General features: G+C 60.3%; 1 protein-coding gene across 1 annotated transcript in view; it reads right to left on the bottom strand.

Moving 5' to 3' along the window:
• Nucleotides 1-2229: 2229 nt before the first annotated feature.
• The window catches only part of SREBF2 (sterol regulatory element binding transcription factor 2), a 61060-nt gene continuing 49407 nt past the window's right edge, over nucleotides 2230-13882 (bottom strand). Inside the window, exons 14-19 of the mRNA XM_047740100.1 lie at nucleotides 13046-13155; nucleotides 11317-11449; nucleotides 8753-8921; nucleotides 6433-6618; nucleotides 4298-4409; nucleotides 2230-3960 (exon numbers count right to left, since the gene is read on the bottom strand). Of these exons, the coding sequence (XP_047596056.1) occupies nucleotides 3740-3960; nucleotides 4298-4409; nucleotides 6433-6618; nucleotides 8753-8921; nucleotides 11317-11449; nucleotides 13046-13155 (931 nt within the window). The 3' untranslated portion in view covers nucleotides 2230-3739. The remainder of the gene's footprint in view (nucleotides 3961-4297; nucleotides 4410-6432; nucleotides 6619-8752; nucleotides 8922-11316; nucleotides 11450-13045; nucleotides 13156-13882) is intronic.

The following is a 13882-nucleotide window of genomic DNA, read 5'->3' as shown; positions in this document are numbered from 1 at the left end:
CCTGAGAGCTGCGGGCGCGTGTTCTGGGAGCCAGGGAGAGGTGGCTGGAGAGGGTAGTCAGGGTTGAGTGCCAAGCTTAATGTCCGCACCAGTGGGAGCCGTGGGAGTTGCGCCCCAGCCATCGCAGGGCTCCAGAGCGCAGGGGAGAGGCCTGTCGGGGCCCAAGGCCCCATGGAGGGTCCATGCCCCTTCCTGGAGGTGTCCCCCCCTCCAGCCACTCACTCTTCGTCTTGAGTTGGTTGAGCCCGGCTGATCCTCATTGACATAATCTGGCCCTGAGCCGGCACCTGGCTTGCAGGCCACTTGGCCAGCTTGGTCCAGGGCCAACCCCCCTAATGGGTGTGGGCAGTGGGCCAAGCAGACAGCTGGTGCTCAGGATGGGGGAGCCTCCTCCCAGTAGCTGCTCTGGGGGGAAAGCGAATGGGGATGCTGGACACAGAGCCTTGGCCGTGTCCCCACTGGGGGGTGCTCACACATGCCTGGCTAAGCCAGCTCTCCCCCTTCCTGCCAGGCAAGCCTGGGTACCTCACTGTGTCTCAGGGCATGGCCAGCAGCCTGGGCATACGAGTTTCTTTGTGCCACGGACTGTTGGGGAGGTTGAGGTCTGGGTTATGCCCCTCACTGTGGGACATCATCAAAGCCAACCAGTTGGGCCTCAGTTTCCCTCCCGTGTAGCCTAGGCATGGTACACTGTTAGTAACAGCGGTCACCATATGTTGCTGCGTCTCTTATTTAATCCTTATAGAAGCTCTACGGGTGTGTGCCTTTAAAAATGAGGAAACTGAGGTTTTGAGACCTGAGTAGCTTGTCAAGGTCACCCAGCTGAGCAGTTTAAGGACTCTGCTGTCTTTTGCTACTGTGTGTCTGATGAATGGCAGACAGGGCAGGGCAGGGCTGGGCAGGGCAGTCCTTGGAAGCAGGAAGGTATGAATGTGTGTGCGGGCAAGGGCTAGGGTGGGGCGGTGCTGCTCGGGAGGAACAAGCAGTCTGTCTTCCCCCTGCCAGCAGGGCTGCCCGGAGGGCCCCCAGCCCCTCACCTGGAGGAGGGCCCACCTCACTCTCCTGGCTTCTGAGGAATCCCAGGCCCAGAAGCCACAGGACCTACCAGAGCCAAGAGTCTGTGGTCCTGTCTGCAGTGAGGACCCCTGTGGCTTATAGGGGAGCTGGTCCTCATACCCTCAACTGGGGGTGGGGTGCCCCCAGCCTATCCTGCAGCTGTGCAGAGAGCTGGGGGAGGAGGGTGGGTGCTGAGTCATGGAGCCTGCAGAGACTCATAAAAGGCACAAAAGTCACAGGTTCCCGGGCGCATGGGCCACCCACAGCCACCCACCCTGGTGACACAGGCCGACTGGGCTTTGCTGGGAGGTGGGGGCATTTGCAGTCCCAAGGCCCCTAGATCTCCATCCCTGGGGGGCCAGGCTGGGATTACCGGCAGGGCCACCACCGAAAATGCTGCAGCTGGGCCTCTCCTGGCTGCTCTGGCCCTTGGGACGGTGTGGCCTGCTGTGACTGCCCTTCAAAGAGGGGAGTGGCTCTTTTCTCAGCCAGGCCAGGTCATAGACCTGGGCTTGTCCCCCAGGTCACTTCGGATTCCTCCCTTTCCCGCCCACCGCTCCCAGTGGTCTTGCCCCTCGGCAGGTGCACAGGGCACTTAACTGTAAACTGGTACCCATCCTATCACTGAAACTGGCCAACAGGTCTATGGGGACTTTGTCAAAGGAGGGGACTGTCATCCCTGTCGCGCACACATGGAAGCGGAGGTGAGGTTCTGCCCCAGGTGACCGAACTGGGAAGTACGGGAGGGAGCTGGACTTGGATGGGAAGTCCATCCGGCGGGCCGGGAAGAGGAAAGCAAACGGCAGCACCCCCAGAAAGGGAGAGATGTATCCTTGAGGGGTGAACACATACGGGCTTAGCACCCCAATTCCAAAACCACTGCTGCTGTGAGCAGCCAGCTGTGTCCTGGCCACAGGGACCTCTGCCTCCAGCAGCCCTTGTACCCCAGGCTCTGTCCCGGCCCCGGGAGCATGTACCAGGGAGCGGGCATCAGAAGGAAGGGGCTGGTGTGTGTGGGGGGCAAGGAAGGTCCTTCCGACTGGAACCTTCCAAGGGCCTCTCAGCAGAGAGGGAGAGGCTGTCCTCAGCCCCTGACCCACCAGAAGCCAAGCCACGCAGTCACCTGGCTTGTCATCACAGCGGTCACACCACAGACCCTCACACACCTCCTGCTGGGTGGTACCAATCTGTGTTTATTGAATAACCTACATCCAGGACACAGTGAATGACTTCATATCAAGGAAACCACAGGTGTATCCCCTTTTCTGTGAAAAACACCCCCTCCCACCCCTAGACAATAATGAGAAAAGGCACGGTATATACACATGACACGAGGGCTGGCTCACCGGGGGGTCGGGGCGGGGGGGGGGGGCAGGGGCCACAAATCAGAGTGTGTGTGGGCAGCAGAGACAGAAAGGGGGTAGGTTCCAAGCTGAGCCATTCCAGCCTGCACTTGGGAGTCAGGGGGAGCCCCTGCTGGTGCCCCCCAGCCCAGGCGGGGAGCGAGGGACGGCAGCCCCTCTCAGCCTTGCAGCAGACTCTGGGGTCTCACGCAGTCCTTGGATCCTGGGAGAAACGGTCTGAGGGCCAAGCCAGGGGGATCCAGAAAAGGGAGCACTTTTCCTCCCAGGGCCCCTGTCAAGGCAGGGGGCATTAGTCCTAGTGTCCTCCCCAGAAAGGGATGGGGAGGGGTTGGGGGCTGGTCCCTGCCACCCCGGCTTATTTTCAGGTCAAGAGTTAGGGATAAAAATAGACAGTGGAGGTAGGAGTTGGGGTGGGCGGGAATTGAGAGCCCACACTGGAGGCCCCCGGTCCTCAGGCCCGATGGGTAGCTTCATCTCTTCCAGTCCCCTGGGCCCACCCTGAACTTGGGCTGGCATCCCAGGGGGTGTGGGAGCGGGAAGGAACAGAACAATTAAATAAGATACCATTTATTTTTTAGAAAATTAAAAAATAATGCCGACATTATTTCATCCAACCCCAGGCCTGCCCCCTGCCTCCCACTTGCCTCCCCAGGGCCGGGCCCCCCTCCTTCCCTGGCTGTCCCGTGTAATAAAGAGAAAACAATGAACTGGCTTTGTCAGGCACCCGGGAGGGGACACAGACTCAAGGAGAGAAATCAAGATGCCGCAGCAGCTCAGCCCCGAGTCACGGCAAACCCCAGCACGCGGATATAAAAACATCTGTATAAAAAGGAGGAAGGGGGCGAGCTGGGCCCAGTACCAAGGGTGAAGCGCTCTGGTGCCCAGAGACCTATGTCCCCCATGGGGAAAGCCTGATAAAAAACAAGTAGCAGGAAAGGGGGATGTTCGGGGAGAGCAGAACTGGGGAGGGTGGAGGGCCGGAGGCGAAAGCCAAGCAGACCGGGAGCCCCCCGCTGCTTTCAAGTCAGGGAGCTCCCCAGTTCCCGCCTGCCCTGGCTTTCCTCTCCCAGACCCATGGGCTCCTGGACCACGGGCCTCTCTCCGCAGCAGATTCTGGGGCTCGGCCCAGGGGCCTACCAGGTTGAGGTGGTTCAATGCCTCGGCAGGCGACAGCTCAGGAGACCAGGCTCACCCCACAGTTCCCAGAGGGAGCAGGGAGAGAGACAGCTAGACAGAGAGCAGGGAGAGAGACCAGAGAGACGGAGGGGGGCGAGGGGGACGGGGGGGGGGGGGGGGCTGGAGTGGGTGGAGCCCGGGGGTCAGGAGGCGGCAATGGCTGTGCCGCCCCCCAACTTGACAATCATTTGCTGGCAGTCGTTGCACGAGCGCCGGTCACCCGCCTTCTCCAGGGTGCGGGCCGCCTCAGCCAGCAGCACCGCCCGCTGGCCCGGAGAGGACAGGAAGGACAGGGGAAGGTGGCGGCAGGCCAGCAGGATGGCGGTGGCCCGCTCTCGCTGGCCGGGCCAGGCGTCCACCTCTCCTGCGGGAACGAGACACGAGGAGGAACCCCTCACTGGGAGGCCTCCAGGACTCAGGGGCTGTTCCGAGGGCTTGCTGGGGCTCGTTTACTGAACCTCAGACCCCCCTGCCCCCCGCCCCGCCAATGAGGGGAGTTCTGGTGCCCTCCCTGGTTCACAATGACCCGCAGGGCACGCGGCTAGCACCCCGCCTAGAGTTCGGGGGTGGGGCGGAGATGTACCCCCCGAAGTGTGGCTCCAGGGTCCCCGCCCTCCCCTCCCTGCTCCTGAGGCACAGCAGCCCTACGGCACTCCGGGCTCCTCCCCGGCCCAGAGCTGGGGTGCCCGCGGCCGACTCACCATGCTTGGTGCTCTGGGCTGTGCGCCGGCGCAGACTGTGCTCCAGCAGCTGGTGCGTGCGGGTGGGGCTGGCTCCCGCCATCAGGCGCACGGTGGCCTCATGCAGGAACACCTGGGGAGGGGCAGGGGACACGCCTGTTCCAACCCCAGCAGACACGGCTCCCGGCATCTCAGCAGCCACCCCACCATGGCCCTTCCCTGCTCTCCCCTTAGAAGCCACCTCTGTCCTCTGACCTCCAGGCCCAGTGGGCCACTGGGAGCAGCAGCAGGAGTCCCCACTGCCCCTCGCAGGGTGCAGGCCGGCGGGGGGCAGGAAGCGTGAGACTGAGCCCAGAAAGAGCAAAGGACCGCTCCCCTCTCCTGGAAACAAGGAGCGCATGGCCACGCCCTGGGGCTGGAAGCCCAGAGGCCTGGGTGCAGCCTGGAGTCCTGCAGGGGTGGGGGTGGGGGGCTGCCTCCCGCTCGAGATCAGGCTGAGGTGAGGCAGCGGCAGCGGGGGGGGGCTGGTCCCATTTCCCTCAGTTTCTTCAAAAAGAGAGGCCACGGGGGCGCCTGGGTGGCTCAGTGGGTTAAGCCTCTGCCTTCGGCTCAGGTCATGATCCCGGGGTCCTGGGATCGAGCCCCGCGTCGGGCTCTCTGCTCAGCGGGGAGCCTGCTTCCTCCTCTCTCTCTCTGCCTGCCTCTCTGCCTACTTGTGATCTCTGTCAAATAAATAAATAAAATCTTTTTTTTTTTAAAGATTTTTTTTATTTATTTATCTGACAGAGAGAAATCATTTGATCTCTGTCAAATAAATAATCTTTTTTTTTTAAAGATTTTTTTAATTTATTTATCTGACAGAGAGAAATCATTTGATCTCTGTCAAATAAATAATCTTTTTTTTTTAAAGATTTTTTTTATTTATTTATCTGACAGAGAGAAATCACAAGTAGGCAGAGAGGCAGGCAGAGAGAGAGAGGAGGAAGCAGGCTCCCCGCTGAGCAGAGAGCCCGACGCGGGGCTCGATCCCAGGACCCCGAGATCATGACCCGAGCCGAAGGCAGGGGCTTAACCCGCTGAGCCACCCAGGCGCCCCAAATAAATAAAATCTTAAAAAAAAAAAAAAAAGAGAGGCCACAAAATGCCCCCCTTCTGTAAATTTCAGTCACTGGGGAATAGGAGGCAAGGCCTAGGGCTGTAATTCCTTAGGATCTCAAGGCTCCTTTATACTCCTTATCTTCATCGTGGGGAGGGTCTTGAGTGCCACCCAGGAAGGCCACAGGGAGGGGGGGACCACTAAGGAGTGTCAGCAGTGTGGGGGGCAGGATGGAAATGGTGCTTCACGAGGAGGCCTTTGATGCCAGCCAGGCCCCGAGCAGACCACGGGGCCCCGAACCTTGGGGGCACACGTCCTCTTTTTCCCGCTGGAGGGTGGGTCACCGGTGATAAATGTGTTTTGTCCACTGGCCATCCTGGCTCAGCACACGCAGGAGTCACAGTGTGACCCATGAGGGCCCAGGAGAAGGCAGCCTGGCTTTTTCGTGCCCTTCCCCCCTCATGGACACTTCCGGCCTTCTCACTTGAGTTTTACAAAGTAATTCAGGCAAAAACATGTTGAGTACATTACTCTAATTAGCAATAAAAATAAAACAAGAAAGTTATTTGGGTCCAATAAGCCCAATTATACGACTGCCCTCGGAGACTCCTCAGATCCCGTGGCCATCAGCAAGGGATCTTCCGTGCGGTCAGGCAGCAGAACCAAAGCCCCCAGGGGCTCCGAAAAAGAATTAAATGAAGTTCTAGGGAGATTCGGTCACTCTGACACCAATGAGAAAAACCAGAGTAGAGTTCTCTCCGTGTCCCCAGCCATCCCAGGGCCAGGAGCTCCTCCCATCCTCATGTTGGGTGGGTGAGGGGTGCTCTGCGCCAGCCTCCGCCCGCGACCACTGGGCCGCTCACCGCCATGCCCAAGGATCGGGTGCCCAGCAGGGACTCACCTAACACAAGCAAGAGCGGGGGGTCCCCGGCCCCAGGTCCGGCGCTTGACAGGTGAGCCGGCAGACCTCAGAGGACCAACTCCGCAACCCCACACTGGTGCCCCACCGGGTTCCAGGCCCCCCACCCCCACCCTCCCCTGCCGGGCACCCTGGCCTTACCTTGCGGTAGGCTGGGCGGAAGCCATGTGCCAGCCGGCGCAGGCTGCCCAGGTCCCGCTGGAAACCGGCCAGTTCAGCCCCCGACGCGTGGTATGTCTCGCCCAGGGCCTGGCTGGCTCCCGCCTGCTTCTGCCAGAGAGCCGTCCTCAGCGACAGCAGCAGGTCACAGGTCAGCAGCTGGACCACCTGTGGAGTGAGCCCCGAGGGAGGAGACAGGTGACGGGCAGCCGGGACAGCGATCCTCGAGTGGATCAGGCGGCTCCCCAGCCCCACACTCAGTAGCGCTCAGAGGAGTGGAGGGTCCCAGAGGGGTAGCGGCCTGGAAGACACACCACAGGGAACAAGAGAGCGGCTCAAGGGTGAGCTCGGGCTCCTGGCATCTGGTCCTCTCTGTGGCAGCAGGTGGGGAAGGGAAGCCTGGGCAGGGGCTAGCTTGTGTGTCAGGGACACACGTGGCAGGGGCAGGAATGAAACCCTGAGGTCTGATAGGAAGGCACAGGTACCTCCCACACCACAGGAGCCCCCCGCGGATGGCCTGGCCGCTGAAACCCCCAGAAGGCACCATGGCCCTGCCCCCCTGGGATGGTAGGGCCTGAAACGGAAGGATGGCCAGGAGATGGAGGAAGGGAAGGAGAGGCTCACATCAAGGCAGCCAAGGCTCAGCCTGGGTGGTCCCTGGGGCTGGGGACACGTGTGCGAGAAGGCAGAACCACGGAGCAGCTGAACGCCGGGGTTTAGACCCATAACCCTAAACCAACTGTGGTTCTGCCACCGACCAGCACACGACTGAGCCTCTCAGCCTGTCTCCTCGTCCCCGAAGTGGGCCCCAAAGGCTGTTTGTGTTACACGAGAGCACTGTGTGTGTGTGTGTGTGTGTGTGTGTCCCGTGCCCGGCCTTGGGAGGCTCTGTCAATGCCAGCCACTGGTGCACGGATCCCGCACGAGTGGGGGCCTCATGTACTGTCATCTGCACAGCACCCACGAGGCCGGGCCGCCTGCCTGGCTCCCATCAGCACAGGGAGCGGTGACAGTGAGGAGACAGCCCAGTCCTTTCTGAGCGGGGTCACATGCGGTCCTCCGGTTCAGATGGACGCCCCCAGGATGTTCCCCTTCTCGCCCCTTCGCCAGGGCACTGGACCCACCCTGGACCCTGCCTCATGCCCGCTCTGTGTCCTGACCCTTTGCCACAGTGTTTTCTGGCTGACGACAGCCTCCGGGGACACGGAGGCAGCCTTCCTCTTCAAACAGAACCTGACATTTCTAAGGCATGAGTGTCGGGGGAGCACCTGTGGACGGGAGAGCAGCCTGGGGCTGGATTCTGTCCTTTGAGAGATGCCAGGCTCCACGGCATCTCCTCCTTCTTGGCCCATTCTCCCAGAGAACTACCACCCGGGCACCCCAGCCCCAAGGGCGCCACAACCTCTCTCCTGTTCCCCAAACCCAGCTGAGACCATCTGGTTCTCTCACGACGACGAACTCCACCGGAGACCACGGAGGAGGGGCCCAAAGTGAGTGGTGGCTCCTCTGTGGGCTTTGCTCTTGGGCCCTCTCTGCACCCTGCCCGTCCTGCAGGGCCGGCATGCTTCCTGGGCTCGCCTCAGTACCGGAGGCCACTGGCCAGCCGCTGGGGACCAAGCCTCAGTGAGGGTCTCAGAACCGAACGCTCCAGGCCACAGCTCATCCCCCACTTCGTGCAGTGGAAACCAGGCTCCTGAGGGAGCAGACGACGCTTCACTTCTCATTGTGGGCCCCCCTCCTTTCCCCTCCCCTCCCCTCCAGTGGGACGGACAATCCGGCAGGGACAGCAGGGGCCCTGGGAGGGGGCACGGGCAGGCAGCGTCCCGAGGGCCAGGCAGGCCTCTGGGATGCACTGTGGAAACATTGCACGGGTACGGCCGGAACATGCAATGCAACTACAATGCACCGCAGCTGCCCGCTCGGAGGCGTGCGTGGGGCCGCGGAGGTGCCCGGGGCGGTCGGCGGGCCGGGGCCATGTGCGGGCGCGGGTGGGCGGCCCCTCGAAGTCTGGCCTGCGGCGGCCTAGGCGCCCTGCGCAAGCTGCCCAGGGAAAGCGCAGAGCCCTGGCCGGCAGGGTCTGGGACTCAGGGAACCCAGCCGAAGCGCAGGCGGAGACACGCTTGTCTGAAGGCTGACAAGGGACCCCGACTGGGCCCAGAGGCGACCCTTGCGGGACAAGCACCTGCTGGCCTGGTTTGTCTTTCGGATGGCCCTAAGGGCTGCGTAAACCCAGGTGGGCCAGTGCGTACCTCCCCACCACAGCCGCCCACCTCCCTGAGGGGCCAGGCAAACCCCCACTCACGTGGTTGAGGGGGAGGTCGCCGGTGGCCCCGCTCACGTTGAGGCTGCTCCAGAGGTGGCCGCTGGCTCGCTCACAGTGGCAGAAGGCACTCTGCGGCCCATCCGCCTTCCCAGAGAGTGAGGTGTGCATGGCTCTGCAGGTGTGCAAGACGGCCTTCACCAGAGGGCTCCTGGGCACGGAAAGGAAGGGGAGGGGCGGGAGGTCAGTGGGCGTCACCCGGGCACCAGGAGGCGGGGCCTGAGCTGGCGACATGCAGGTATGTCCATATGCTGCCACAATGGCTCCAGATCCGAAAGGCCAGCCCTGAATGGGGGTGGAGGGGCTCCCCACCCCAACAGCATCTCCTCCATTCGGGATGGGGGCGGCAGAGCCCCAGGCCTGGCGACGTAGCCACGAGCAAGCCGAGCAGGCGCTCACTTTCTAGACGGGTCAGAGAGAACATGCACTGACCGCGGAAGACGCAAGGACAGGCGGCAGATGTGCCAGGAAGGAAAGCCAAGCAGAGGAAGAAGGCAGCATCTCATGAGGGAGGGTGGTCAAGGATGTCCTCTCTGGGAAAGGAAGATTTTAGCAGAGACCTGAGGAAACATAGGAGTGAGCTGTGTGGGTTTCTAGAGAGGATTCCAGGCAGAGAAGCAACACGTGCAAAGGCCATGAGTCTCCGATGCATGGGAGAATATCCAGGGGCCAGCATGACCAGAGGAAAGGAAACAGGGCGAGCAGAGAGAGGGCAGGCCCTTCTCAGCCAAGCCATGGCTCCGGGCGCCCACCTGCTTCCGACAGCTCCGGGAGGCAGGCACCCGGAGCCCACCTCCTTTTCCTTTCCTACTTCTGTGCCTCTGCTGACATGGACGCAGGGGAGCGCCCCTTCTACCAACTTGTCTCCTGAGACTTAGTCCATCCACGGTGGCCCCTGGGCTGTCTTCTCCTGTCCTGCCCCCTCCCGGCCTCCTCTGACCCACGGCCTCCTCTGACCCACCTCTGGTCACCCGCGGTAGGCGGGCCTCCCTCCCTCTGGCCCAGAACCCCTCTGGGTGAAGAGACGTGCTGGCTGCTTCCCAGAAGCCACGACTGGCCTGGTGAAGGCAGACGCGCCAACTGCCCACAGAAGTGGCCGTGCAGGCCTGGCCACTATCGCCTGCTTGTGGCCGCAACTGGCTCTCTTGCCCCCTGCTGCCTCTCAGAGCCTAGAACACAGCTGCCACCAAGAGGGCCCTCAGTGAAGCATCTACTCAATAAACAATGGAACCAGGAAAGGGGGAGGGAGACCTGGGAACAGGGCGAGTGTGGTCGAGGAAAGAATCAGAGACCCAGGCTCACCCACAGGAACGCCACTGAAGAGCACCTGACAAACCATCTGTGCCTCAGTTTCCTCATCTGTAAAGTGGCCGTAATCCCATTTGCTGCCACCTGTGGTGGCATGATGTATTGACTCCATTATTTGCAGCTGCTCTCTGAGGGGCCATTCCCTCAGAAGCTGGGTGTTCAACTCTCTCGAGACACGTAGCTTCTTTTCATAGAGCAGATCGGGGAGAGGCTGGAGAGGCTGGGGCTGCAAGGGGGCCCCCGAGCACCATCAGCCATGAAGAGGGACCCCAGAGGGACTGAATTCAGGAGTGTCTACTGAGGGTCTGAGCGGATGCCAGGGCTCTGCTGCTTACACGAGGGGACCCCGGACGACTGACCTGCCATGTCCTCAGCCACCCTGGCTGGGAGAGCACACATGCAGGGCAGAGCGCAAGGCGGGTGCTGACTGGTCAGGGCGCTGGAAAAACAGGTTACCTGAATGAAATGGGGGCGTCAGACCTACCTCAGAGAACCTGCCTAGACCTACTTTTCTCGGCTCCTTCCTGCTCTCCTGGTTCATGGGCTGCTTGACAGGAAATGTTCTAGCCTTGGCTCTGAGGACCAGACCTGATGGGGCTTTTCTGTCTTGGAGCATTTTACTACTTCTCTGGAGTTGCAGAAGACGTTAGGGACATGGAGTCAGCAATAGCAGAGTGTCACTTACTATAGGCCAAATGGCCCCTAAGAGGCAGGAGCTGAGTCCCCCAACAGGAAGGTTAAAAGCTCTCTGGTTACGCTCCTGCTACGGGCCCAGGCCCTCTGAGTGACAGAGCTGACACAGGGCTAAGAGACGGCGGGAAGGAAACGATACCACACTAGCCCATAAGAGGATTCTAGAGCCCTCCCAAGCCCTGAGCCATCATCACACTGCCTGGCTTCACCAGCAGCTTCCGAAGATGCCAGCAGCCGCACTGCTCTCCCTGCAGCCTGTGGCTCCGCGGGGGATGGGGGAGGTGGCGCCGGGAATCAGCAGACAGCCGCGGGGACAATACCGCACAGACGCGGTGCTTCCCGAGCTCGGTTTCTCCGTGCCGCCCTCTCCCCGCCTCTCGCTTTCTCTCCCCGTCTACCACGTAGTCCCCCGGCTGCCTGACCGTTCACCCCGATGACCACTCAGACCCGCTCGCTCCTGCTAACACAGAGAAGTGAGCCTGGCACGTGGGCCTCGGGGAGTGCCCCGGACAGAAACAAGTAACCGGTCAAGGGGGCTTACGCACTCTGTCACTTCCAGGGCTTTGGGGACACGCTCTACTTCAGTAAAATGAGTGCGTACAGCCGCGTCGTCTCCCTGGAGCCAGCTGATGGCCACCGTGATGGCGGACGTCCACCACCGACAGATGACATCTGGACCTAGAAGGGAACAGTACCAAACGTGACTCCAGCACCCACAGACCGAAGGCGCTCAGCCTGGCTGCCTGCGTCTAGTTCCCGTGAGCACGAGCCATCGTTACCTTCTGGCCGTGGGCTGGGGACTTTTGGATTGTCCCCTTATACAATTCTGGTGGGACATGAGCCAGCACTATCTTTTGGAAACCTGTCTGGCAACCTGTATCAAGTGCCTTAAAGATGTTCACTCCTATTAAGGTAGTATTCCCATTCTGGGCAACCTGTCACAAAAAAACTGGCCCCAGAAAAAGGAAAAAAAAAAAAAAGAATAACAAAGGTGTGCACTGTAGTGTAATTAAAAAAAAAAAATTTATTTGACAGAGAAAGATCACAAGTAGGCAGAGAGGCAGGCAGAGAGAGAGAGAGGAGGAAGCAGGCTCCCCGCTGAGCAGAGAGCCCGATGCGGGGCTCAATCCCAGGACCCTGAGATCATGACCTGAGCCGAAGGCAGAGGCTTAACCCACTGAGCCACTCAGGCATCCCTAGTGTAATTTTTTAAAAAGATTTACTTATTTGAGAGTGAGAGCACGAGAGACAGAGAGAGAGAGAGAGAGCGCGCAAGTGCTCGAGCAGAGAGCAGGGGCAGAGGGAGAATCTGAAGCAGACGCCTGCGGAGCGAGCTCAGCCCCTGCGATCATGACCTGAGCCGAAATCAAGAGTCGGACACTCAACCGGCTGAGCCACCTGGGCGCCCCATGTAGTACAGTTTTTAAGGAAAATGCTGGAAACAACCTGAATCTCCAACAGTCATGAAAAAATGGGGCTTCCCAAATGTTCGCAATAAAAGGCTCTTGTTAGAATCTTTAGTCTTTTCCTCTCAGAGACTCAAGTTTTCTCTGCTGCCGGTGGTCTTGCCATGTGGGGTGGGAGTTGGCGGGGGGGGGGGGGAGCGTAAGATAAAAGGCGCAAGAGCCTGTGCTTTTCTTAAGATAATCCACGGAGTCAGGGGTCGGGGTGGTTGCTTTTCTGGAATCTTTTCCTCCCCAGGGAGAATGACCAGAAGAGAGTCTGGCAGCCCCCTCTCCCAGCAGCATCAGAAACGCCTGCCATGCCATCATCCTGACAGTAGTCTAGGGACAGAAGCAAAGAATGTCCTGGCGCCAGCTCAGTCAGCGGGCTGCACTGGCTTGACCAACGGGCAGCTGCAGAGGACAGATGCCCGGATGAAAGTCTCTACAGCAGAGAGTGTCAGACCCAAAAGCAGCCTTGGGGCCCCTGGGCATCCAAGAGTGAGCCTCCACCAGCCCCCAGTGTCTGGACCACTTGCTGCTCAGTCTGCATGTTGGGGAAAGCTCCTGCCCCACTCGGCCGGGGCCCAGGGAAGATATCCCACTGCTCGTCATCCCACTTCCAGAGTCAGGACTTCCTGTCCTCACAATGCCACCCAGCTGGGGGCTCCTATGAGCTGGGGCTACGTGCAAGTCACAGACACACGCCTCAGATCCAGAGAAGATTCTCCAGCACACACTCGTAGCTGCCCCAAAGCCCCTGGGACCAACGGGCTGGGAAGGAGGGAATTTGGCAACACGAGGCCTGCAGAGCCGACCTGCCGACGCTCACCAAGGGCTGACTTGAGCACGGAGCTGCTGGAGAAGGGCGGGGTCACAATCCCCACGGAGTCCACAAAAGAATTAAGTAATTTCAGGTACTCCAGAGCATTAGAAAATTCACTAGAAAGAAAAGAAACAGTCCCAGTGTACGTCAGAATGGACAGACGGCCCACCCCCATGCCTGGCTTCCAGGCTCCAGTTCCAAGACCCAGTGACCATTCTGGTCCCTTCTCCCGCATGGCACCAGGCACACCCTGAGCCCGGCCCCCAACGCCATTCCCAGTCTCCACAGGCCTGCCTTCCTCACGTGTCCCTGGGCGGCTCCTGATGATCTAGCCATTCTCTTTCATTCCTTGTCCCCCAAAACCTGACTCCTCCCCTCAAGGCCTAGTTCACATGTCCTCTCCTCCCACCAGTCTGTTGATGTCATGGGGCAGAACTGATCTCCCTCCCCCTCTCAGGTACACTCCAGCTGGGACCTGGGCTTTGCGGGACAGTGACCTGGACACCTGTCTGCTCTGCAGGTCTTACTCTGAGGAGAAAAGACAGCGCCCCACTGCTCTGTAGGAATAAGAAATTGCTCGGCACACGTCCCCCAGACGTCTGCCTTCTGCTCGGCCCTCCACATTCCATTCCTCTGTCCCTGACAGGCCATCCCTCCCCACCCCAAAAAGCACAGCAACCTCGTTAAATCTCAGCTCGCTTGGTCTGGGGGTAAAGGGTAAAGAGGTCAGGTCCGAACTCCCACGGGACTCTCGTGGGGCTGCCAGGTTTGGGAAATAGACACCAAGGAGTCACTTGACTGCCCCGCGCACCCTACACGGGGCTTGTCTCCTGCCAGGCATGT

The sequence above is a fragment of the Lutra lutra genome, chromosome 8 (genome assembly GCF_902655055.1).
Source record: "Lutra lutra chromosome 8, mLutLut1.2, whole genome shotgun sequence".
Classification (NCBI taxonomy): Eukaryota; Metazoa; Chordata; class Mammalia; order Carnivora; family Mustelidae; genus Lutra; species Lutra lutra.
This window is presented reverse-complemented; position numbering and strand designations above follow the sequence as displayed.